General features: G+C 34.8%; 1 protein-coding gene across 5 annotated transcripts in view; it reads left to right on the top strand.

The window, feature by feature from the left end:
* Opa1 (OPA1 mitochondrial dynamin like GTPase) overlaps positions 1-23,693 on the top strand; it is a 74,324-nt gene that overhangs the window by 12,015 nt on the left and 38,616 nt on the right. For 3 of the 5 annotated variants that reach the window (XM_048346931.1, XM_048346932.1, XM_048346933.1), the window contains 15 exons: positions 6,410-6,520; positions 11,168-11,221; positions 11,491-11,595; positions 12,356-12,442; positions 13,044-13,157; positions 15,312-15,392; positions 15,520-15,594; positions 15,891-15,962; positions 16,045-16,144; positions 16,447-16,577; positions 17,906-17,978; positions 18,091-18,163; positions 19,277-19,392; positions 20,169-20,233; positions 21,015-21,091. In XM_048346931.1, coding sequence (XP_048202888.1) covers positions 6,410-6,520; positions 11,168-11,221; positions 11,491-11,595; positions 12,356-12,442; positions 13,044-13,157; positions 15,312-15,392; positions 15,520-15,594; positions 15,891-15,962; positions 16,045-16,144; positions 16,447-16,577; positions 17,906-17,978; positions 18,091-18,163; positions 19,277-19,392; positions 20,169-20,233; positions 21,015-21,091 — 1,334 coding nt within the window. The remainder of the gene's footprint in view (positions 1-6,409; positions 6,521-11,167; positions 11,222-11,490; positions 11,596-12,355; positions 12,443-13,043; positions 13,158-15,311; positions 15,393-15,519; positions 15,595-15,890; positions 15,963-16,044; positions 16,145-16,446; positions 16,578-17,905; positions 17,979-18,090; positions 18,164-19,276; positions 19,393-20,168; positions 20,234-21,014; positions 21,092-23,693) is intronic. The other 2 variants (XM_048346935.1, XM_048346934.1) reach the window with 1 other exon arrangement.

Genomic DNA, 23,693 nt, shown 5'->3' with positions numbered 1-23,693 from the left:
GCTGATTTCTGTATATCAGTCATATTATATATAGGGACAAGACCACTAGTATATCCTCTTTTCTAGATTCTGTATGATAATGGATTTCTAGTGAGAATTAGTTTGCTAAGTGAGACATTTTATTATCTATGCTATTCTCTCATGGATATCTTAGAAAAGGTAAGGAATATAGACATTATAAAAGTAACGTACAAAAAATATTTGAAGGACTTTTTTAAAGGCCCAACTCAAGAAAAAATATCATTTTATATGTAGTTACTAAATGATAATATGGCATTATTCTGGTTTTTAGTTTTATATATTGCCAAGCTGAAATATCTCCTTCCTTTCTTCTGCCTGCCTAATTTCCACTGTCTTCACAAAACAGCTGACTGGTCATCTTCATGAAGCCTTTCATAGCTACCTTTGTTCCATTAATTGTATGCATATCAATGCTTAGAACACTTGCTTTCTCAATGCCATTTGAAACACTGCTTAATTGGCTTGCATTCTTACTATTTATTCTCTGTCCTCAGAGAATCTAGGGTAGTGGTGAACTCTTAGCAATAGTAGTTGATTGCTTTAACTCAGTTTAAAAGAGGCTAATTTAAAATTGTTTTCATGCTAACAAGGGTAGGCTCAGAGATATTTTTATTCTGATTACCTTTGAATACCTTCATATATGTCAAGGACAAACTAGGCTGTAAGAGTACTTCATGTAATTGATATTCTTTGTTGAACTAAGGCACTTTGTAGGATTTATATTTCTTAAGTCTCTTGAGCAACTAATAGCTAGCATCTATAGGTAGAGAGATTCCTTGCCAAACCCCTTGTGTTCTGCGACTTGATAGCTGGGAGCTGATGGATTTTAAAAGGAGAAGTAGGGACTGTGTCTATGGGGAAAAGTAGAATAGCAAAACAGCCTTATTTTATTTCATAATAATAATGAACATACTATACTTTTAGGTCACCCAATAAACAGTAAATACTTTTATTATTTAATATTTATATATGCATGTACTTCACTGTTTTTAAGTAATCATTCATTACAAAAGGAATGTAGTTGAAATTGTGATGCTGCTAATTGTTGATAATGGCTGTTCTACTTATCTCAAAAGTATTTGTAGAAATTGTCCAGTAGTGAAATACAATACAGTGTTTCTGGTTTGAAGAAACTTAAATAGTCCAGAATGGAAACATTTGTTTCCTTCTGATAACCAGTAGTAACATTTTTCACTTGGTTATAAATATCTTGAGCCAACATATGTATTACTGGGATAGGAAAAATAGGAAAATTGTTCTGATTTTAGCTAGCCAAGTAGCAGAATCATTTAAACTTTAGAGAGTAGGTTAGTACTTAGTACTGCTTTTTTAAATGGAAGGAGAAAGAAAACTTCACTTTCATAAGGTTCTTTTACCAGAAAAGCAGGAATTGGCAAATTTTTCTTTACAGGGTCAGTTATTTTATTTAGGTTGCAGGCTGTTTTGTCTGTAGAGACAGCCTGCCCATCAAGTCCTGCTCTGCAGTAATGTAAATATGGAAAGGTTGATGTTGATACAGACTGCCAGTCACTGGGCCTGAACTCTGGCACTGTGTGACTTTAGACAAGTAAGGATTGTGAAAAACCCCTTTAGCATAAGACCTAATACAGCCTTTAAGTAAATGTCAGCTCTCCAGAAGAAGAAGGTGCTAATGAAAACATTGATAATTGTTTTTTCGTTGTTGTTTGTTGTTTGTTTGTTGTTGTTGTTTTTGGCCAGTTCTGGGGCTTGGGACTCAGGGCCTAAGCACTGTCCCTGGCATCTTTTTGCTCAAGGCTAGCACTCTATCTCTTGAGCCACGGTGCCGCTTCTGGCTTTTTCTGTATATGTGGTGCTGAGGAATCGAACCCAGGGCTCATGCATGCTAGGCAAGCACTCTACTGCTAAGCCACATTCCCAGCCCAAAACATTGGCTATTCTTTTGAATTACTTTATATTCTTTTGAATACTTTATATTCTTTTGAATTACTTTGAATTACTTTATAAGGTAACTGCATAATTACTTGATTTAAAAATTTCCCCTTGCTTTTTTATGGAGTCTCCTGAGGATTTTGAAAGATATGAAAATAGATTGTCAAATCGCTTGTATACTTTTTAGATTTGCTCTACACAATTGAGCTAAGTATGTTTTGAAAATTAAATTTTATACTCAAAGCTGGGTGTGGTAGCACACATGCCTATGCTCCAGGACCTGGTAGGCTGAGGCAGGAGGATCTCCAAAGTAAGTCTAGCTCGAGCTCTATAATGAGACTTTGTCTCAAAGCAAACCAAGCCAAATAAAATGTAAGAAAGATTTTGTGCTAGAAGCTCTAAATTGCTACTAGGTAAAAGTAAGTCATAACTTGATTGATTTGAGCAAAAACCATTCCAAACTCTGTTGTACCCAATGGTTCTAACATAAAATGTGTGTCAGGATTTACTGGAATATCTAGGTATCAAAACAAACAGAATGAAAAAAAAATTTACATGGAGTCCCATCTCAGAGCACCCCAATTGTCCTTTTGGAGTATATACCTTATGGTTTCAGTATTTAATGGTTGCTAATGTTCTGTTCTACCATGTGGATAAAACAGCGTTTCCAAATTAAATAGAGTGCCAGGCCTAGTGACGTACACTTGAAGTCCAGCTATTCCTTTGAGCCCTAGGAGTTTGAGACTGGTCTGGGAAGTATATCAAGATCCCATCTGAACAAGAAGATAAGGGTCTTTCTTGGCAACATATTTTTTTAAATACTGTCTAAAATAATAACATTTTAAATGCCTTCACATGCAAGTGACTTATTTTTGTCTTTGTCTGTACCAGCTGCTATAACAAACATGCTATAAACTGAATCACTTATACATAAACAGACTTATTTCTCACAGTTCTGAGAAATCCAAGATCAAGGTGACACTGCACTTAGCATCAGATAAGGATTGTCTATGTTCACATGGCAAAAGGGGTCAGGCAGCCCTTGAAGGGGTTCTCTTTTTATAAGGGTTCTACTCTAATCCCAGAGCCCTCATGTCCTGTCACACCTCAAAGGGCTTCATCTCTCAGTACTTTACTTTGGAAGTTAGCTATCCATTTGAATGGAACATTCACATCATAACATATGTAAATATTGCCTAAAAACTTCCATCAAATTCATTTTTCAGTTGATATTTTGGACTTTGGAGTTACCACTAGTTTTCTTGAGCTGATATTTTAATCTTAAAAAACTGAGAACATTGTATGTGAACTAGGAGACTGAACACTACATTGTCAAAATGACAATAGCCAGGGGATGCTTAGACTCTATCATTTATAATTAGTAAAAATAATTGTTATTTATAATAATGACTATTTTACATACAGTATTTTAAAAGCAATCATTTATGTGTTATTCCTCGAAAAAAAAGAAGTCCCAGCTTAAGAAAGTATTTATTGATTAGGACATATTTATTGATTAGGAGTGCATTTATTGATTAGGCATGTATACCCTGCATATTAAGTACAAATTTCTTCCCTTCCATTCTACCTGGCCTTAGAGTAGAAAGTGTGTATACACCCGATGCGTACATACTCGGTACACACATAGAGTGAGATTTGATGCTTAAAGTGTGGAAAGTTAACTTTACAATGTGCAGTTTAGTGAAAATAGCTTTTCTGATGTCTAATTCTTGTTTTCCTACTTTTTTCAGGAGGTAACAGTTTATTTCACCTATCTTCACCTAACAGTGCTCCAATAACAGACTTGGAAGGAAAGTGAGGCGTAACTAGAATCTAGAGGGTGCTTTCTTACAAGCTGATGGATAAGAGATTGTTATTTGCTTTAGATATAAGCAATGATTTAGAGAAGGGCGTTTAATCTATGAACAAAAATGCTTTGGTATATTATAAATTAAAGTACTGATGGTATGTAAATACAGCCATTACACTACTCTGTATACCAGTTAGGATACCTTTGACTCCATTGTTGGAGAAATGTACTACTTGGATATTAGAAGTGATGAATAGAATAAATTATCAAATGAATAAAAAATGTCAGATTATTTTCTTTTTTATGAAAGCAGTAGTGTTATAACTGCCAAAATTAGGAGAATAATGAGACAGCATTATCTTTCTTTGGCAGTTGGTAAATGACCATAAAAGTAATTCATTAAAAGCTGTGTCTTTAAAATAACTTTAGGTTTTTATATATACAGTGTACTATTGAATCTGGATGTGAATGTTGAACTTGCACTTGTCATGTGGGAAAATAATCATTTAGTTTCATCCTTTATAGTAAATCAGCTTTACTCATTGTGTAATATTGACAATAATCATGACCTAATATATTAAAATGAAGAATCAAAACAAAAATTTCCAAAATTATTTACTAATCTTTCTATAATTTAAAATTCTTTGTCATAATACTAACTTGTATGTATTTATTTTCTGGGTAACTTTTATGTAAGTCTTTGTACTATGTAAGGTAAATTAAGTAAGAAAATCTCAGTGAATCTACTAGTTAACATTTGAACATGATGTTTAAGAGACCTGATTATATAAAGAGACTTTCTAATTATGCAAAATATTTTATAAAATTTTTCTAAAATTATTTAAAACTCCTAATTTAGATTATTTTAATTTTAATAAGTATGGTGATTCTCCAACTTCACTTTTATGACTTGGTAGAAAATGAGCCCATTTTTCTTCCAGCACACTGTTTTTGTACAAGTTATATATCTCGTTCCATTGGAACCTTACCTTTTTAGGATTTTTAGTTGAGAAAATATTAGGTTTGTGACATTGTCAATTTTTAGTTGTTCTTTCCTTTACATTTTTCTAATCTGAATACCTTCTTGGGTAACAATTTAAAATGTTGCATAGAAAATAACATGTACTTTGGCCAGTAGTTGGTGGCTCACACCTGTAATCCTAGCTACTCAGGAAGCTGAGATCTGAGGATTGAGATTTGAAGCCAGCCAGGGCAGAAAAGTTCGTGAGACTTTTATCTCCAATAAACTACTCAGAAAAGGCCAGAAGTGGCACTGTGGCCCAAGTGGTAGAGCACTAGGCTTAAGCACAAAGAGATTTAGTGACAGTGCCCATGCCCTGACTTCAAACCCCAGGACTGGCAAAAACAAAAAAAAGAAAAGAAAATGGCATGTATCCAATATATTATTTGTCACTATAAATTACATCAATTACATCATTTCATGACTAAGTTGAATTAATTTTAGACCTAGGAATGGTAATTATTTTCCATATAGATCTAAAATGACTTATTTTGTTTTTAATGTCCATAGTAACTTCTTTTCTTTACTTCAGTTGTTTGCTTCTATAGTGCTTCTGCTTAGTAACTGATACGTGCTTGGTTATATTCGTAGAGACTATTTCTACTTGATATCAAAACAGCTCATAAAAAGTGAAAATCCAATTAAAAGTCAAAATAGAACCTACAACAAAGACCCTTAATTTTATTTAAATAAAGTATATCCAAAACATGTAGAAGATATGCATTAGTATAAAACCTTGACTAACGTGGTGCTAGAAAACTCAGGATTTATAGTTTCCATTTTTATGTTAAGCCATCCATTCCTCCCTGTTTTACATCTGTTCCTTTGTTTTGCCCTTTGGTTTAACATTGTTTTCCTCCCAATTTTGATAGACTGATCTTTAATTGAAGAAATACTGAGGAAGAATATTTACCTAAGAATTGTCATTTAATAAGTAAATAAGCTGTTATGATCTTCTAACCAATCCTATGAAAATTGAAAGATCTATATAAGAGCAGCACTGTTCTACAAAAAAAGAAAAGTTAAGCGGTAGTTTAAGCCTGTGGTCCTAGGTGGTGAGTGTGGAGTTCATGAAACTCAACTCGATCAGCATCATCCATCATCCCACCAGTTCAGGGAAGTACTTGCAAGAGGAGCTAGTCCAGGCAGCCTGAGCATCAAGTGAGACCCTATCTTGAAAATAATCAACTAATGGTTGGTGGAGTGATTCAAGTGGTAGAGTGCCTGCTGAGCAAATACAAGGCCCTAAGTTTTTACTACCACCACCAAAAAAATTCATTTCAGGTTAATATTATACATTAGTACATATTAACAATGTAAAATGGAAGTACAGTGACCTACCATGCTGTCTTCCTTAAGCATTCGTTAGTCTGGGTTTTACTGTGTGTGATCTGGTTTAATTCAGCAATATTTATTGCACCTTCTTTTTCACTTTTTAAACTATGCTGTTTTATTTTTCTAAAGGAAAAATGGAAATGAAGTACAGAGCCTATTTGTGTGAAGGCCCTATAGGTGCATGAGTTTCCATTTTTGTTTTAAGCTATTCATTTGTCCCTGTCTTATGTCTGTTCCTTTGTTGTGCCCTTTGGTTTAACATTGTTCTCCTCCCCAATTTTCCTCTTCTCCTCATTGTAAACTCATGGCAGGGTCTGCTTGGTGAGCTCATTCTCTTACAACAGCAAATTCAAGAGCATGAAGAGGAAGCACGCAGAGCCGCTGGCCAGTATAGCACGAGCTATGCCCAACAGAAGCGCAAGGTGATGGATGGTTTAAGGGGGCTACTGATGTGTTCACATTAATCAGCCATTTCTGTCAAGATCGTGTCACCTTATTCCATTCATGGGCTCCAATGATGAGAAACGGTTTTTAACAAAGTAAATATAAAACGGATAAATTTTATAGATATGGAACTTTCCTAAAAGTGAGTAGTATGCACAGAGCTCCAAGTATAAGCTAAGCATAGGAACTTAGTTATCTCTAAAGGCCTATGGATTATTATTTAAAATAAAATTAGGGACTGTTATCAAAATTAGGTTCAGTTACTGAGTTGCCCACATATTTGGTTATTGGCGCAATTAAAAAGGTCTTTAAAATATAACTTTTGACTGTTTGGTAATACCACATTATAGATCCCTCAGTTCATATCTGAATTGATCTTTAAATCAAAGGCAAATCAATTTAGATATGGTATAGTTACATACTGAGATCTTAAAAATTAGCTAATTTTTACATAATTAGAAAATTTTTTAAATTATATACAAACTTTATTCAGAAAAGAAGATTCAGCAGTACAGTTAGGTTTTGTAGGTTTTGATATCTAAATCAGCCAATATAAATAATGACAGTATAATTCTGCTGGATACCCTTATCTGTTTGGTGGTGGTGGTAAATACCTGAATAATGCCATTCCTTTTCTTGTTGTGTTTTTTTCTTCAGTGTAACTTCCTGGCTTTTCTCAATTCCATGGCTGTGCAATTAATCCCTGTATTTTGTTTAGCTTTCAATGAATGAGTGACATAGAAAATACTCTTTTTCTTTTTGGTTGCAATAGATGTGTTATGCCAAGGAAGGACTTATTTTTGAATGATACATTAACATTTTCTGTTTCCATGCTATGAATGTGCCATTTAAATAATTAACAAATTGATTGGATGCTTAGACCCCATCCTTCCATACCTGTTTTGTTAAAGAAAAAATGGGGAGGAATCAATATGTTGTTATGCTACTTAACCATATGAAGATAGATCTGTTTACAAGTTCTCCTAAAGAGTTTTCCCATAATGATGAAATTGAAATGAGTCATCCACTTGCCACTCAAAAAAATTCTGAGACAGTGTAAAATTACCGATGTGCCTTTGAATTTAAGAATTCAGAGAATGTTGGTAATGAATACTTACCCGCTTTCTACTTTGACAAAGATTTAGATCATTTTACTAGACTTTATTCAGATTTAGATTATTAGATTCCTGTTTCCACTGTTCATTGGGTGTCCATCTAATCTTTTGAACCTCTCCCCACTTGTAAAATGTGTGACAGGACTCTACCTCTGTTGTGGTTATTAAGATATACTTATTGGAACACTAATGAGGCCTGCTCCTCCCCTCTGTGTAGTTACTTGTGCAAAACAAATGCATTTTCTCCACAGTCAAACTATTTCCTGCTACTGAAAAGCCAATTCCTAAGTCTTTCCTCCCCTTCTCTTAGAGCATACTAAGATAACTTTGAGCTCTAAACTGTTATGATCAAAATCCTTGTTTGTTTGTTTGTTTTTAAATAATACAGGCATTTGAGGTTTACTTGTGGCCCAAAACAAATCCCAGGTGCTTGCTTTTTCTCCATTACCTTCATGCAGATATGCGTACGTTTTTATATTTTGATAGCAGCAACAGATTTTGCCTCTTATCTGAGTCAAAAGAGCTCAAACAGAAGCTTAAAATTGCCATTGCTAATTTTGCCTCCTAAAAATACATGCACACAAACACACACACTATATGTGTATGTATGTATGTATGTATGTATGTATGTATGTATGTATGTATATAGTGCCCATATATCTACCATGACTCTTATACACATATTGCAAAATGACAATAGGGGCTTAAGAGAGAAATATTTAAATTTTTAGAGTCAGGCTAGTAAAGGCTTTTTTCTTTCAGCTTTAGCTTGTGGAGGGTTCCGCTCTTTGTCCATCAATTTCACAGCCCTGGAATTGTAGAAAGGCTCTGGTTTCAAGACTATTGATCCCATTTCTGTCAGGGTGAGTTTAAAATTAATTTCATAATGAAAACAAAATATGTTAAACAAGAAGGCACAAGGTTCCTTCTTGAAAGTGCCTCTAAAGTGATTTGTAAAGCACATCTAGAATACCCATGTTGTTGTTAGAACCTAGAGTAAATAGCATAACAAGAACTTGTGCTCTTAAGAAAACATACCAGCAGATCTTTTCATCTATTTTCAGTACACGTTTTGTAAAACTAAAAGTTTTTCCTAGCAAATTAATTAGACGAGCACTGGTGGCCCATGTCTGTAATACAGCTACTCAGGTGGCTGAGATCTGAGGATCAGGGTTCAGACGGTTCTGAGCAAGAATATTTATGAGACTCTTATCTCCAGTTAAGCAGCAACAAGCCAAAAATGGAGCTGTAGCTCAAGTAATAGAACACCAGCCTTGAATAAAATAACTAAAGGACAATAACTACCAGGCCCTGAGTTTGAAGACCCAATGCTGGTGCTCTTTCTCTCTCTCTCTCTCTCCCTCTCTCTCTCTCTCTCTCTCTCTCTCTCTCTCTCTCACACACACACACACACACACACACACACCCTCACACTCTCTCTCTCTCTCACTCTATTTAACTTTTCTCCCCTACCATTACCTGTCCTTTATTGTAACATTAATTTTGGTGTTCCATTCAACTGAGCAAATAGGAAGTGTGTCTTCAAACTGTGTAGGAGTCATTCTTTATGATTGTGCCAAAAGAGCAAATGACTTAATACTTGAAAATTCCAAATTTGTAAAAATCTTAAATGTTGTAGCTACTAAATATCAGTAAATCAAGATTGCATTTTTAATAGTCTGATAACCTTATACCATCTTAACTTTTATAAAACCTGTTTTAACCGATTACTAATTAACCTTTTGTAGCTTTTTTAGTTTCTTAATTACTACGGTAGAAGTTAATGGTGTTGGAGTTTTCTGTAGTACCTTCGTATATATTGCATGAAATCATTAAATGTTCCTGATGTGATATACATTCAAAACTAAAACAGTTGAAACTAATTCTTGTTGTTTGTTTATGTTGAGTTAGCCACAGTTGAATGAATATTTAGTGGAACAAAATACATCAGAATACTGTTTAGAATGAACTGGAGTTTATTCTGTACAGCTGTTTCTTGACCACACTTGTAGGATGGTGGCATGGCACATGATCATTTACTTCTTCATGGGCCTTCTACATTTTGTTCTGCTGGTGTTGGCTCCTTCTCAACTTGCTTATCTTCTCACAGCTTAGAGACTTAATAATTCTTGTTCATTGAACATAAACACGCATAGTCAAAATGTAAAAATCCATTGGCAGGTCTCTACTTGCTACACGGATGGCAACCCAAAGTTTGTTCATATTTTTTCCCATTACCAAATCATTTTTAGATATTTTCAGGCATAGATGTTTAAGAAGATATGCCTGTCATTTCTAACAAATATTTTCATCTATTTAAATAAAAGTTTGGAGAAAGTTTTGAAAAAGAAATAAGACTTAAAATCTGAAAATCACTATAGTATGGACAAGACTTGTTAATGTCTACCTCAATATAGAAATCATTTATGTATATATATATGTGTCTTATATATATATATATATATTTACTACCATGTCTTGATTTAAATAGCCAGCAACTGAGGATGCCCAAAGACTTCAACATGAAAGAATATGAATCAAACTCAATTTTTCTGCTATGAAATAAGTTTATATTTATAATTTTTTATTTTCAGAAATCAGACAATTTTAAAGGCTGAGAAAAAGACAACTTCTATATATTATCAAGAAGTCATTACATAGTTATGTGGATTTATTATAAGGACATTTTTATTAGAATCGTTGTATTTTGTGTTTAGAATTGGGACTACTTTAAAATGTGTTAAACAGTAAAGTTATCTGAAGTTCTTTTTTTATACTTTATCTTAGAACTATATTATAAGTGACAATTTGAAGTAGTTTACACAATACATTTGGATTATCTTCTTTTCTGTTTTGTTTTATGTTCAAATAAATTTCAGTTGCCCTACTTGATTTAATTCCTTCAGATATATTCCCTATATAATGAGTTAGCAGGTCTTGCATAGGAACTGAATTCTAACAATAAGTATCTGGCTTCATGTAGTGCCCTGAAAATACAAATTGTTACTTGCATTTATTAGGCAGTTTCCTATTTAAAAGTACAAAAGTGATACTGCCCCTTGAAAGACACCATAAGACCAATGAGCTTCTCAGTAGCTATACACAGTAATATATATCAGCTGTCCAAAAATCAAATATCTGGAGAGTTGTCAGTGCTTTCTTATGCCAGATAACAGTCCCGGTGCTTAAATACAAAACAGCCTCTTAAGAAAACAGTGACCATGTGTGCTCATCTCTTATTTTTCCATCAAGCCTTTCAGAACAATGGCTGAATGATTCCTTTTCAAAGGTTTTTACTTCATAATATGAGATTTTAGTGAATTTTTTATTGAGGAATGCAGTATTTTCTTAAAGAACCACCTGACTTAAAATTTGCTTTCATTAATACATAGAAGAAAGGCCAGTAGTGTGTTTTTTTTTTTACTATAGAACTTCTTTCAAAATCTAACTTACTGTATATTCCCCATAAACCTAATTCTCAACTAAAATGACTTTCTTTTAAATATTTAGGTGTCAGACAAAGAAAAAATTGACCAACTTCAAGAAGAACTTCTACATACACAGGTAATTCTAATACGAAAAGAACAGCCAAGGACATTTTCTTATTGTAGTCTAATGTAGGTGGGATGATGTAGATAAAACTTTCTTCAGCAAAGAAAAAAATCTTGTAGTTAGTATGAAATTAAAATGAGTTTCATTCTTTAGATAAGATTATTTTTTCAGTATCATAAGTATAGTAATTCATTTTAAAGAATCAGTGTGATTTCAGAATTTGAGAAGATTTAATTTAGACTTAATAATCATGTGTCTCTCTCTATATTTTTTTTTTGCAGTTAAAGTATCAGAGAATCTTGGAACGTTTGGAAAAGGAGAACAAAGAATTGAGAAAATTAGTATTGCAAAAAGATGACAAAGGCATTCATCATAGAAAGCTAAAGGTATTTTAAGTTTGTGTTAATTTGCTGAATCATAGGTCTTTTTTTTTTTTTGGCCAGTCCTGGGCCTTAGACTCAGGGCTGAGCACTATCCCTGGCTTCTGTTTGCTCAAGGCTAGCACTCTGCCACTTGAGCCACAGCGCCACTTCTGGCCGTTTTCTGTATATATGGTGCTGGGGAATCGAACCCAGGGCTTCATGTATACGAGGCAAGCACTCTTGCCACTAGGCCATATTCCCAGCCCAGTCATAGGTCTTTTGATGCTTTACATTGTGTTCATTGATACAGGTTTTTAAGAATTGAAGTTTTTTCCATTCTTTTTCACCCTTATGCCATTATTTCACAAATTATAATCTCCCAAGATTTATTTTATACTATGATCATAAAAATCTTTATGTTTTAAGAGTATTTCCTGGTATATCAATGTATTTTACTGAAATAATTAAGTTTATCTTTTTTGCATTTATGGTCTTCTGTTTGCATTTAATATTAGTCTTATTAGTATTAATGCCTTTGTTAATTTATTCAGAAGGTTAGAAAATCTTGCATTGATAAGTTTCTTTAAATCAGTATATCTAAAATGAAATAAGCTGGAAAAGAAATGGATTTTTTCTGTACTATTTCAGCTTTTAAATATATATTTGTGTAATTAGAAAAAAACAATATGATGGGTATGGGAAACAACTTGAATTTATTGACTTATTCTGCAGTATTTTTTCCTTGAGTTTTTATTGTTTTATATATGTTTTTAATTTTTCACAGAAATCTTTGATTGACATGTATTCTGAAGTTCTTGATGTTCTTTCTGATTATGATGCTAGTTACAATACGCAAGATCATTTGCCACGGGTAAGGAAAGCAGTAAATTTATGTGTGCATTCATGAGTATACATGCAGAGACATGTTTATGTACCTTTTTTGAGGCTAGTAATAGAGCAAGTGTTGTAACTATATGGTCTCATTCATATATTCCAGGTAATACTTTACACACTAAATATTGTGTGGCTTTGTACAGACAAGTATTAGTGACTTATATTTTTATCTTATGAAAAGACCTTTAGATATTTGGCATTTAAGTCTATTTGAATCCATAATGTTAAAATATCTAAGTAATAAATTAGACATATGAATGAAATTTAAACCTTACAGAACTCAGATTGTGTTTGAAAAGAATAAACTAGCTATGGAGAAGATTTGTGGATAGTTTGTAATCTGATTTTAGAAATGGCAGCTTTAATGAGCACCAGTCTTTTTAAATAAAATTTTGCCTGTAAATAATGAATTTTTAGTGTGTTAAATTTTCAGTGTGACTACATGTATCAGCCATTATTTATTCATGAACTTTTTAAAAATGCTTTCTATATATATATATTTTTTTAAGAGACAATTACAAATCTGTTCCAATCTAGTATCAGAAAAATATGAGCAAATGTATTTGCTTTGTGAAAAGGTTGTTGTGGTTGGAGATCAGAGTGCTGGGAAAACGAGTGTGTTGGAAATGATTGCTCAAGCTCGGATATTCCCACGAGGATCTGGGGAAATGATGACACGCTCTCCAGTGAAGGTAGGAAGATGGGCCATGTGAGTACAGTGCCTCAGGCAACTCACCCTTCAGTGAGATCACTCCATTGCATTTTTTCACTAAAGAGAAGCTTTTTTATAGCATTTGGAATCATTCCCGTCCTAGAAATCTAGAAATCACAGCTAGGAGGCCCAGTGTCAGCTGAGAAGTGAGTAGAGCATATGGGAGAAGACATCAGGGATTCAGGGAGTGACTGGGCTGTACTAAGCCATGGTATGTAAGGCCTTTATTCTGAGTAAGATACACAGAGAAGCTGAGGGAGAATTAATCATATTGGAAGTCAAGTCAGTGAAGATAAATAATTTTCTAGTATTATTGTAAAATAGCAGATAAATAGGGCAGCAGTCATTGAAATATGTTGAGCACAAAGAAAATTTAAAAATTACTTATATGATCTTTATATAGTAACCATTATTCAACAATTATTAGGACTACCAAATCCTATGATGATCTAGTAAAGGGAAATAATTACGGAAGAGAAGAAATCATTCTAAGTACAAAGTCATTGAAATAAAGAAGGCTATACTTTCAGTCTATGCTGCCTGTATATAAAAGCACTAACAAATCACTAATGATCACAGAGAGAAAGAAAAGGGCTACAGAGTCTTTCATTAAATAAATGTTTATTATACTCAATATATAGCAGCACTCCTCTAGGCAATGTGTTGGTAAATTAAAAAGGGTCTTGCCATAATGGAAAATGCATTCTGGAATATGGAGACAGTCAATAAATATAGTATTGACTGGGTTAACCATGTTGATTCCATTGATAAGGTGGCTTTTGAAGCCAGATTTGCTAGTGTAATTGTTTCCAAGCCAAGAGAATAACTGATATGGGGGGAGGGGGCACCTGATGGTACTCACATTCAAGGACTAGTGAAGAGGCCAGTATGGCTAGACAAGAGTAGGAAATTAGAATTGACAAAGTCAGAGGAGAACAGAGCATTAGGGATTATTTTTACTTAGAGTAAAATGGGGAGCTAATGCAAAAGTTCTGAGCAGAGTGCCATTACCTTTTTGTTGTTATTGTTAGTCATGAGGCTTGAACTCAGGGCCTGAGCACTGTCCCTGAGCTTTTTTTCTCAAGGCTACTGCTCTTAACACCTTGAGCCACACTCCACTTCTTTTTTTCTGATTGAGAATTTCTAGAGGTAAGAGTCTCATGGGGACTTTTCTGCTCAGGCTGGCTTCAAACTGCAATCTTCAGATCTTAGGCTCCTGATTAGTCAGACTTACAGGCATGAGACACCAGTACTCAGCCCATTACCTTTTAGTAGGTTCTGGCTGCTGTGTTGAATAACACATTCAGGGAAAGGTAAGTAGAATCATAGAGACTAGTGGGAGGCTAGTAGATTATCCAGATGATACTTAGACCAAAGAGGTAGTAATGAAATTGGTGAAAAGTGGGGCTGGCTTTTTTTTTTTTCACCAGGTTTATTATGGAGCAAATGTGCTTGCTACTCAACAAGGACCTTTTTTTGGCTTGTACAAATTATAGAATGTCAGCTGCCTGGAGAAGTCTAGTTAGATGAGGTTTGGAAATGATTGGGAGTCCAATTTTGGACTTTCTCAGAGGTGATAATAAGCAAGTAGTTGGTATACAGATTTGGAGAGAAGTCTAAACTGGAGACATGATCAGATATAAAATAATAATTTTTTTTTTTAAGTCATGGTCTTTCTGAAGACGATATCCAAGGGAGTGAATGTTCTCTTCTTTTTGTCCCAGTGGATAATGAGGGCTAAAACAGGGACAGTTATCTGTTTCCCTACCTGCAATGTCTAGTTTCTATATTGATAAGTTCTAAGTACATGTCCTGTACCTGAATTCACCTTGGAAGTTAAGACTTTCTTTTCATTTTCATGTTTTAAAAGTGGTGATTTTATGCTCGGCACTCCTTATATCATTGACTAGGGAAAGAAAGGGCAGCAGCCTTAAAAGATACCAAGTAGACAGCAATGTTGCTAAAAAGTCACAATATATGTGATGTTCACTTGAACACTACAGAACTGCCATGCGACAGCACCAACAGATGCTTCTAGAATATAGCGTTATGGACTCTGGGGCCTTTGCAAGGCAGTGTGGACATGTTGTGGAGATACTGTCAGTGTGCTTACATCTGCTTCCTCTCATTTCAGGTAACTCTGAGCGAAGGTCCTCACCATGTGGCCCTGTTCAAAGATAGTTCTCGGGAGTTTGATCTTACCAAAGAGGAAGACGTAAGTAGAATTCATCTAAGGTTCCACTTGTATACTTTCTGTAATTGTGATGAGCTTATAAAACAGTTAAATGGAACATGTGTCAACTGAGATTTTCTTGGGACTTTTCTTCTTTTCTTATTAATAGCTGGCAGCATTAAGACATGAAATAGAACTCCGAATGAGGAAAAATGTGAAAGAAGGTTGTACTGTGAGCCCTGAGGTAAGGACTGCCATTCATTGCAGCAGTGGAATGGAAAAATTAGTGTTCATTATTTCAAAGAAATCATGATATTGGTATTGATGCTTAGATTGCAGCTATTCTAAGATAGATTTTTTATTAATGTTTTAAAATAATGTATTATTTTTGTGAGTAATGTTCTAGAATAATCATTCCTGAGATCAGAAAAAGATTTATGGGTACAGTATCTGAATAAATAAGATACAGAATTTTCAGGATATGTAGTATCAAAAAAATTTCTTAATAAACATTAATTAGACTTTGTCTTCCTGAAATAGACGATATCCTTAAATGTAAAAGGTCCTGGACTACAGAGAATGGTCCTTGTTGATTTACCAGGTGTGATTAATGTAAGTACATACAAAACATGAACTTTTATTATTCCTGTTGTGAATAACACTTATAATGACATTTAAAACCCTTTTCTTTAAGACTGTTACATCAGGCATGGCTCCTGACACCAAGGAAACTATTTTCAGTATCAGCAAAGCTTACATGCAGAACCCTAATGCCATCATACTGTGCATTCAAGGTAAATCTACCAAAAGGCTTTACACTGATAAGCTTTCTTCAGCACTCTAAGTTTTGTTCTGCATGCTGCATGCTATGTAAACAGACAAGGCTTCTCTCCATTTTAATAGTGACATTGAAGTTGAGAATATTTTGATGATTTTCACTGTAGACATTATGTGAATTGTTATTGGGTAGAATTTCCTGTCTTTAAGTAAATATATTAACTCGTTTCTTGGTATATTAATACACATAAAGGTACAGTGTGTCTAATTTAAAACCTACTCTACAGTTATTACAGTGTCATTCTTCATTTGTTTCCAGATGGATCTGTGGATGCTGAACGCAGTATTGTTACAGACTTGGTCAGTCAAATGGATCCTCATGGAAGAAGAACCATATTTGTTTTGACTAAAGTAGACCTGGCAGAGAAAAATGTAGCTAGTCCAAGCAGGGTAAGGACAAGTTCTTGACTGTGACAACAGATACTTTGTACAAGTTCCAGCTGTGAAAGATTATTTGAACACATACACAATTTTGTGGAATACATTGTGAGAAAGTAGCTCATGCCTATAATCCTAGGTACTAGAAGGCTGAGATCTGAGGATCACAGTTCAAAACCAGCCCAGGTAGAAAAGTCATTGAGATTCTTATTTTTCCATTACCCAGCCAAAACTGGAGGTATGGCTCAAGCATTAGAGTGCCAGCCTTGACTGAGAAAGCCAAGCTGAGAGAGTGAGGCCCTGACTTCAAGCCTTAGTACTGCCACAAGTTAAAAAAAAAAAATAGTAATAGGATTTTTCTTGGTTTCTAGTATTTTGCTTAAAAGCAAAACATTAGGAAGTTATAGTAAAATACTTAAGTGCAATTTGGAGATCTAAGCAAAATTTCACACTTATGGTTAATTTACTTGCAAAATACTTAAATTGCAAGTCTTACTTACCCTTATTTAAATTATTTTGTATAGGGGCTGGGAATATGGCCTAGTGGTAAAGTGCTTGTCTCCTAAATTATTATGTGTATTGGCAGATAGCCGTTAACTTCATCCCTTCCCCTTTTTTTCTTTTCTTTTTTTTTCTTCTTCATGTTATCATGACTTACGGAAAGTGTATGTTTGATTTTTGTCTTATATATGTCATTACTGCAGATAAACATTACCTTCCCTAATACAACAAGACTATATAGCAAGTTCTTTTTTTTTTTTTTTTTGTTTGGCCAGTCCTGGGCCTTGGACTCAGGGCCTGAGCACTGTCCCTGGCTTCTTCCCGCTCAAGGCTAGCACTCCGCCACTTGAGCCACAGAGCCGCTTCTGGCCGTTTTCTGTATATGTGGTGCTGGGGAATCGAACCTAGGGCTTCGTGTATCCGAGGCAGGCACTCTTGCCACTAGGCTATATCCCCAGCCCCTAGCAAGTTCTTATAGTACAAAAGGCATTGAATTAATCAAGCCACTACATTCTTGTGTTCTGAACATTTTTCTGAATTTAGGCAATACTAAATTCAACACGTTGGCTAGATTAGATCTACAGTCCTTTTCATTTCTAAAATTTTGAGATTTCTGTACACAATAGTCAATGGTATAATCTTACTACCGAAACTTTCAGTATAGTAAAATGTATTTTCTCTCAAATTGTGATTGAAATACATTTAAGTGCTTTCTTTCACAGATTTGTATATTTTAATAAACTTATACATGTATAGCATCATTAAATTATTTTCATTTCTAAATTACACATTATATGTAAACTCATAATCAAACTTATTTTTCCTCCTTTTTAAAATAGATTCAACAGATAATTGAAGGAAAACTCTTCCCAATGAAAGCTCTGGGTTATTTTGCTGTTGTAACAGGAAAAGGTATGTTTAAAGACTGGTTTTTATAGTTTAGGAGGAGGTTTTGTTTTTTTTTTTAATTTTCACGTGATAATGACTAGTGTTCGGTGAAAATTTGGTCTCTGTCTTTCCCTAGGAAACAGCTCTGAAAGCATTGAAGCCATTAGAGACTATGAAGAAGAGTTTTTTCAGAATTCAAAACTTCTAAAGTAGGTGATTATTAAAATACTTAAAGGTTTTACAGCAAGAAAGTAGACTAACTTGGACTGGCTTTCTGTTAAAGTTTGTGTTTTGTAGCTGTTAGCAATAGGCTTTCTTTCTATGTAACTAAGGAAGTTCTCTTGAGCAGATTGGGAAAAGTTTATCATATAAAGCAGATATTGTCAAGACACTGAGATAAGATTCGTACCTCTTAAATCATTTTACATAGAAAATGATTTTAAAATTAACTCTTCTTCTCCCCCTCCCCCCATGATACTGGGATTTAAACTCAGCTTTTCTCTTGCTAGGCATACACTTCAGCACTTGAACCATGCCTTCCTTCAGCCCTTTAACAAAAACATTGTTCAGATATTATTTCACATTTTGACCAGGGATAACCTCAAACCAAGATACATATGGCTGTGATTACAGATGTTTGCCTCTACACTTGGCTTGTTTGAAATAGATTTTTGCTAGTGTTTTACCTAAGCTAACCTGTGACCCTTGCTGGTCTGCACCTCCCAAGCAGCTAGGTTTATAGGCATGTGCCATCACAGCCAGCATTGACATTTTCCTTTTTACGTATGTGTGGTATACATATCTCATAATATTAGAGGATGTTGTAATATCTCTCCTTAACTAGATATTAACTGAAGATGCTGATCAAAAATCTAAACAGAAGAACTAATAAAAGGGCAGCTGGATAATACCAGAACTTTATCTGTAGGGAGTTTCCAGATGTAGAAAAGTATGTCTGCCTCTAGATTTGTATGTAAGTCAAGACAGTTTCTGCAACCATCATCAGAATTTTCAATTGGGAAGAGGCTGACAAGCATATAGAACTATGTTTTCCACTATTCACTGGTCTTGTGTGGTTATTAAAACTTCAACTCGCTTAACTCCTAGAAAATTAAAATCTAGTCCCTCAGTCACACCGGCTTTGTTTTTTCAGGGGCCCATGTGTCTAGTAATTACTTTTTTGAACCATTCTGACATAGAAGTTTTTCTCCACCTCAGAAAGCTTTGTTGACATGATTGATATAGAAAGTGCAGGTGGCTATATAACATGGGGGCCCTTTGTCATTTCAGTATATTTCAGCTCTTGTTCTTTTTTTTCTTAGAACAAGTATGCTCAAGGCACACCAAGTGACAACAAGAAATTTAAGCCTTGCTGTGTCTGACTGCTTTTGGAAAATGGTACGAGAATCAGTTGAACAACAGGCTGATAGTTTTAAAGGTAAGTTGAGTTGTTGGAATGATCAAACAAATAGAGACATTTTACTAGCTGATGGTCTTTAGCATCCATCAGGTTTTTCAAAGAATTACCTAGTCGATGATTTGCTACTAGAAGGTATGTAGAAAATGCAACCCTCCTGTTGTTGGATAGAAACCAGATTTTCCCTTTCAAGAAGACATTGCTAGGAGTGCATTGCAGAGTTGAAACAACTCAGAGAGTTTTCCCTAGTGTGTTAGAAAAAACATGGTAAACAAGAGGGCTTGCGTCTCCCTTTGTAGGATGACAAGAGGAAACAGCTTGGGAAGTAGAACGGCTTGCTTCAACTGCATTGTTTCCTGTATCCTATTCTTTTCTTTGCTTCCACAGCGAGAATACTTTCTGTGTTCCCATTTTGTAAGAATTACTTATTTCATTTCATTCCATTCAGAAGAGAAAACCAAAGGGCACAGTATCTTACACAGCCAGCATCATACGGCACTGAGAGTCAGGGTTGAGTCTCAGATGTGTGATTCCTGAGTCCATCCTCTGAGTAGCTGTACTAGGAGGCTGCAGTTGGGTGGGTACTTGTGCTCTGTACATGGAGAAATGAGAACTGAGGAAAATCTTTGAGGTAGTTGTCCCACTAGTGAAATCTGAGTTGTTGAGAGTCTGGAGTACTGAAGCACCTAGACATGACCTAGAAATCCAGCTAATACAGAAACAGAGCAAGATAGCCTTTAACCGCTACATCTGGAAAGGAGCAGTCATGAAACCTGAACATTTTCCTTCTTCCCCAGCAACACGTTTTAACCTTGAAACAGAATGGAAGAATAACTACCCTCGCCTGCGAGAGCTTGACCGGGTAATACTTGGTACCTCATGTATTTTGTGTAATATCTTAATGTACTGTGTTCTAATGAAGTTGATGTTGATGAGAGAAATTTGGGAAGCTAAATTGCTCAGGTTTTAACCATAACTACTTACAAGTACTTAGTCCCTTCTGCAACAGTTAATTCATTATGTAACAATCAATGAAAACCATAAAATGTCAAAAACAAATGTTTTCTACAGGGCTGGAATTGTGGCTTAAGTAGTAGAATGCCTGCCTATCAAGTGCAGGGTTCTGAGTTCAAACTCTAGTACCACCAAAAAAAAAGTCTTGGAGATTACAAATATTGTTAATGGCCTCATGGAATTTATGTATATACGTGATTTATTGTGTTGTAATTTATGTACCAAGTTACATTTTCGAGTGAAAACATGTTTACTCTAGTAGGAACTAAATTTTTTCCATGATTTTAAAATACCATTACTTATAGAATTCATCAATAACATACTATTACTAAACTGATACATATTGATGCTTTCACATAGCATTTGTTACGTGGAAATTTCAAATGAGCAAAGTTAGGTGAGAAAGAGCTTTCAGAATTCAGTAAAATAGAAGCCTGTATCAGTCGCTATGTCCTTTAGATAATGACATTCCTGTAGAGATTGGAATAAAATAGAATTTTTGCTCACCCTGCATATTTAAACCTAAACTCAGTCTGCCAGCTTATCCAAACCTTCCTTTTGGTATCTCTGAAAATCATGATAGGACCAATTCATTATTTTGTGAAAATCTTACTTTCGTCTATGTCTAGAATGAACTATTCGAAAAGGCTAAAAATGAGATCCTTGATGAAGTTATCAGTCTGAGCCAGGTTACACCTAAACATTGGTGAGTATTGACTTTGCCTTTCAACAACTATGCTTTATGACTTACATTGAAGCACAGTGATTTATTATTGCCTTGACTTATCTCCAAAGTAGTTAAGAAAATTAAAGTGTATCTTTCTTACACAGTAACTGCTATTGTCATCTGATCAATAGAATTTCTGGAAAAGAGCTTTCTTCACATTCTTGTAAAGTTTGGGTTCATCTTTGGATTTTTTTTACTTAAAATGCGTATTTATGATTTCTGTGAACATTTGGGAAAATTTTTCAAAAATTATGCTTCAGATAAATTATGAACAATCTACTGGGATTTGGGTTTTTAATCAAAGAAAACTGGTTTATAAAAGGAGACTAGGCTATATTTCAGAATTGTTGCTATTTTCTGTAACATATGCCTAATATGTTGTACACAGTCACATTTTTAATTGAATGGGATTTAAGATAGCAAGCAGATGTAGCTATCCTTTCTTGAAATTTTTATAAATCTCCTTTAAGTAAAATCATCACCTTCAGTTTGTTTTACATAAATTTGGACATCCTTAAATTTATTGGAAAGAGTCATTATAAACAAATAAATAAGCATTGTAGCCTAACCCTATAATCCCAGCACTCAGGAAGTGGAGACAGAAGATGATAAGTTCCTGGCACCCTAGGCTCCATATCACCTTTCGTGCCATCCTGGGATGGGTGTGAATACCCTTCCTGGAATGAATGAATGAACAAATACTTTTGTCCTTCAAGCAAGCTGTATCTAACCTTGAAATATTTGCAGTCATATTAACAAATACCTTATACCTAAGTTACCTATCTAACAAAATATGTAGTATTTTTAGGAACTTAATTGTTCTTAGAAAATTGTTCTTTCTACCATTGAAGTTATTTATAGTACTCAAGTGCTCAATTAAGGATTATCACAACTAAGTCAAGACACCAGTATCTAGTCCATATGTTTGAATTAATTTTCCCATCTCAGTGCCTTTTCTTCCTTGGTCATGATACCTGTTTTGTCTTTAAGCCATCAATATTTGCCTATTTTTAATCTCCACTTACCCAAAAGACAGATCTGATCTTACCTGCAACTTAATTGTTGGTTGATTAATCAAGTGAGTTTGTAAAAAAAAAAAATTATGTTTATTATTTGCAGTGTGAGTCAGTTGAATGGCTTTGTGTAAATCATTTCACTTTTGCAGTTACAAGAGACATACAAAGACATAGATTGTATGTGTTTGTGTGTGTGGTATTAGTTGTCATGCTAGATTGTATGAGGGAATATACATAAAAGTCATTTATAAGTTATTGCTAATGAGCTGAAGATGTTGCTCAGAGGTAGAATATGCGCTTGTCATGTATAACAATGCATTTTCTGTCTTACAACACCAAAATAAAAAATTATAATTAATAATGCTCTTTAAGGGCTAGGAATGTGGTTTAGCAGTAAAATGCTTGCCTGGCATGCATGAAACCCTGGGTTCAATTCCTCAGCACCACATAAACAGAAAAAGTGGGAAGTGGTACTGTGGCTCAAGTGGTTGAGTGCTAGCCTTGAGCAAAAAGAAGCCAGGGACAGTGCTCAACCTGAGTTCAAGGCCCAGGACTGGCAAAGAAAAACAATGCTATTTATGGTAGGAAAGATACAAATTAATTTTGGACATCACATAATGGAGAGGTTAGTGCCTGACTTATAAACTGTTTACTGATACTAAGAAAACAAGCACAAGAGAAGGTACTCAGAATTATTAAATACTAGAGGTATGCAGACCACAATGAGACATCATTGTGAATCTACTAGAATAGCTAAAACTAAACACTGATCCTGGCAAATGTTAGCAAGAATATAGAGCATCAAGAATACTCATCTCGGGGCTGGGGATATAGCCTAGTGGCAAGAGTGCCTGCCTTGGATACACGAGGCCCTAGGTTCGATTCCCCAGCACCACATATACAGAAAACGGCCAGAAGCGGCGCTGTGGCTCAAGTGGCGGAGTGCTAGCCTTGAGCGGGAAGAAGCCAGGGACAGTGCTCAGGCCCTGAGTCCAAGGCCCAGGACTGGCCAAAAAAAAAAAGAATACTTATCTCTTCTTATGTGAATGTAAAATGATACAACTATTTTGGAAAGCAGTCTTGTGGTATCTTAGGAAGTTAAACACAAACTGACTTGTTGAATTAAGCCCCTTTGTATAACTACTTCAAGATGATTTTTTTAAAGGAATTCAAAAACAAATATACTGGAAATGTGGCTTAGTGGTAGAATGCTTGCCTAGCATGCATGAAGCCCTGAGTTCAATTCCTCAACACCACATAAACAGAAAATGTTAAAAGTGGCACTGTGGCTCAAGTGACAGAGTGCTAGCCTTGAGCAAAAAGAAGAAGCCAGGGACAGTGCTCAGGCCCTGAGTTCAAGACCCAGGACTGGCAAAATAAATGAACTCATTACCAAACTTACCTGTCACCTCTCTACACATCACTGTTATAACAACAATTAAAAGAAGTCAAACACATAATTATCACATGAATTAGCCATTCCACTCTTACATATCCCAAGAGGAATGAATGCATATACCCATATAACGATTTGTGAATTTATATGCCCATAGTTGCTTCATTTG

The sequence above is a fragment of the Perognathus longimembris genome, chromosome 5 (assembly GCF_023159225.1).
Source record: "Perognathus longimembris pacificus isolate PPM17 chromosome 5, ASM2315922v1, whole genome shotgun sequence".
In the NCBI taxonomy this organism is placed as follows: Eukaryota; Metazoa; Chordata; class Mammalia; order Rodentia; family Heteromyidae; genus Perognathus; species Perognathus longimembris.
Note: the sequence above shows the minus strand (reverse complement) of the source record. Positions and strands in the feature narration are given on the sequence as shown.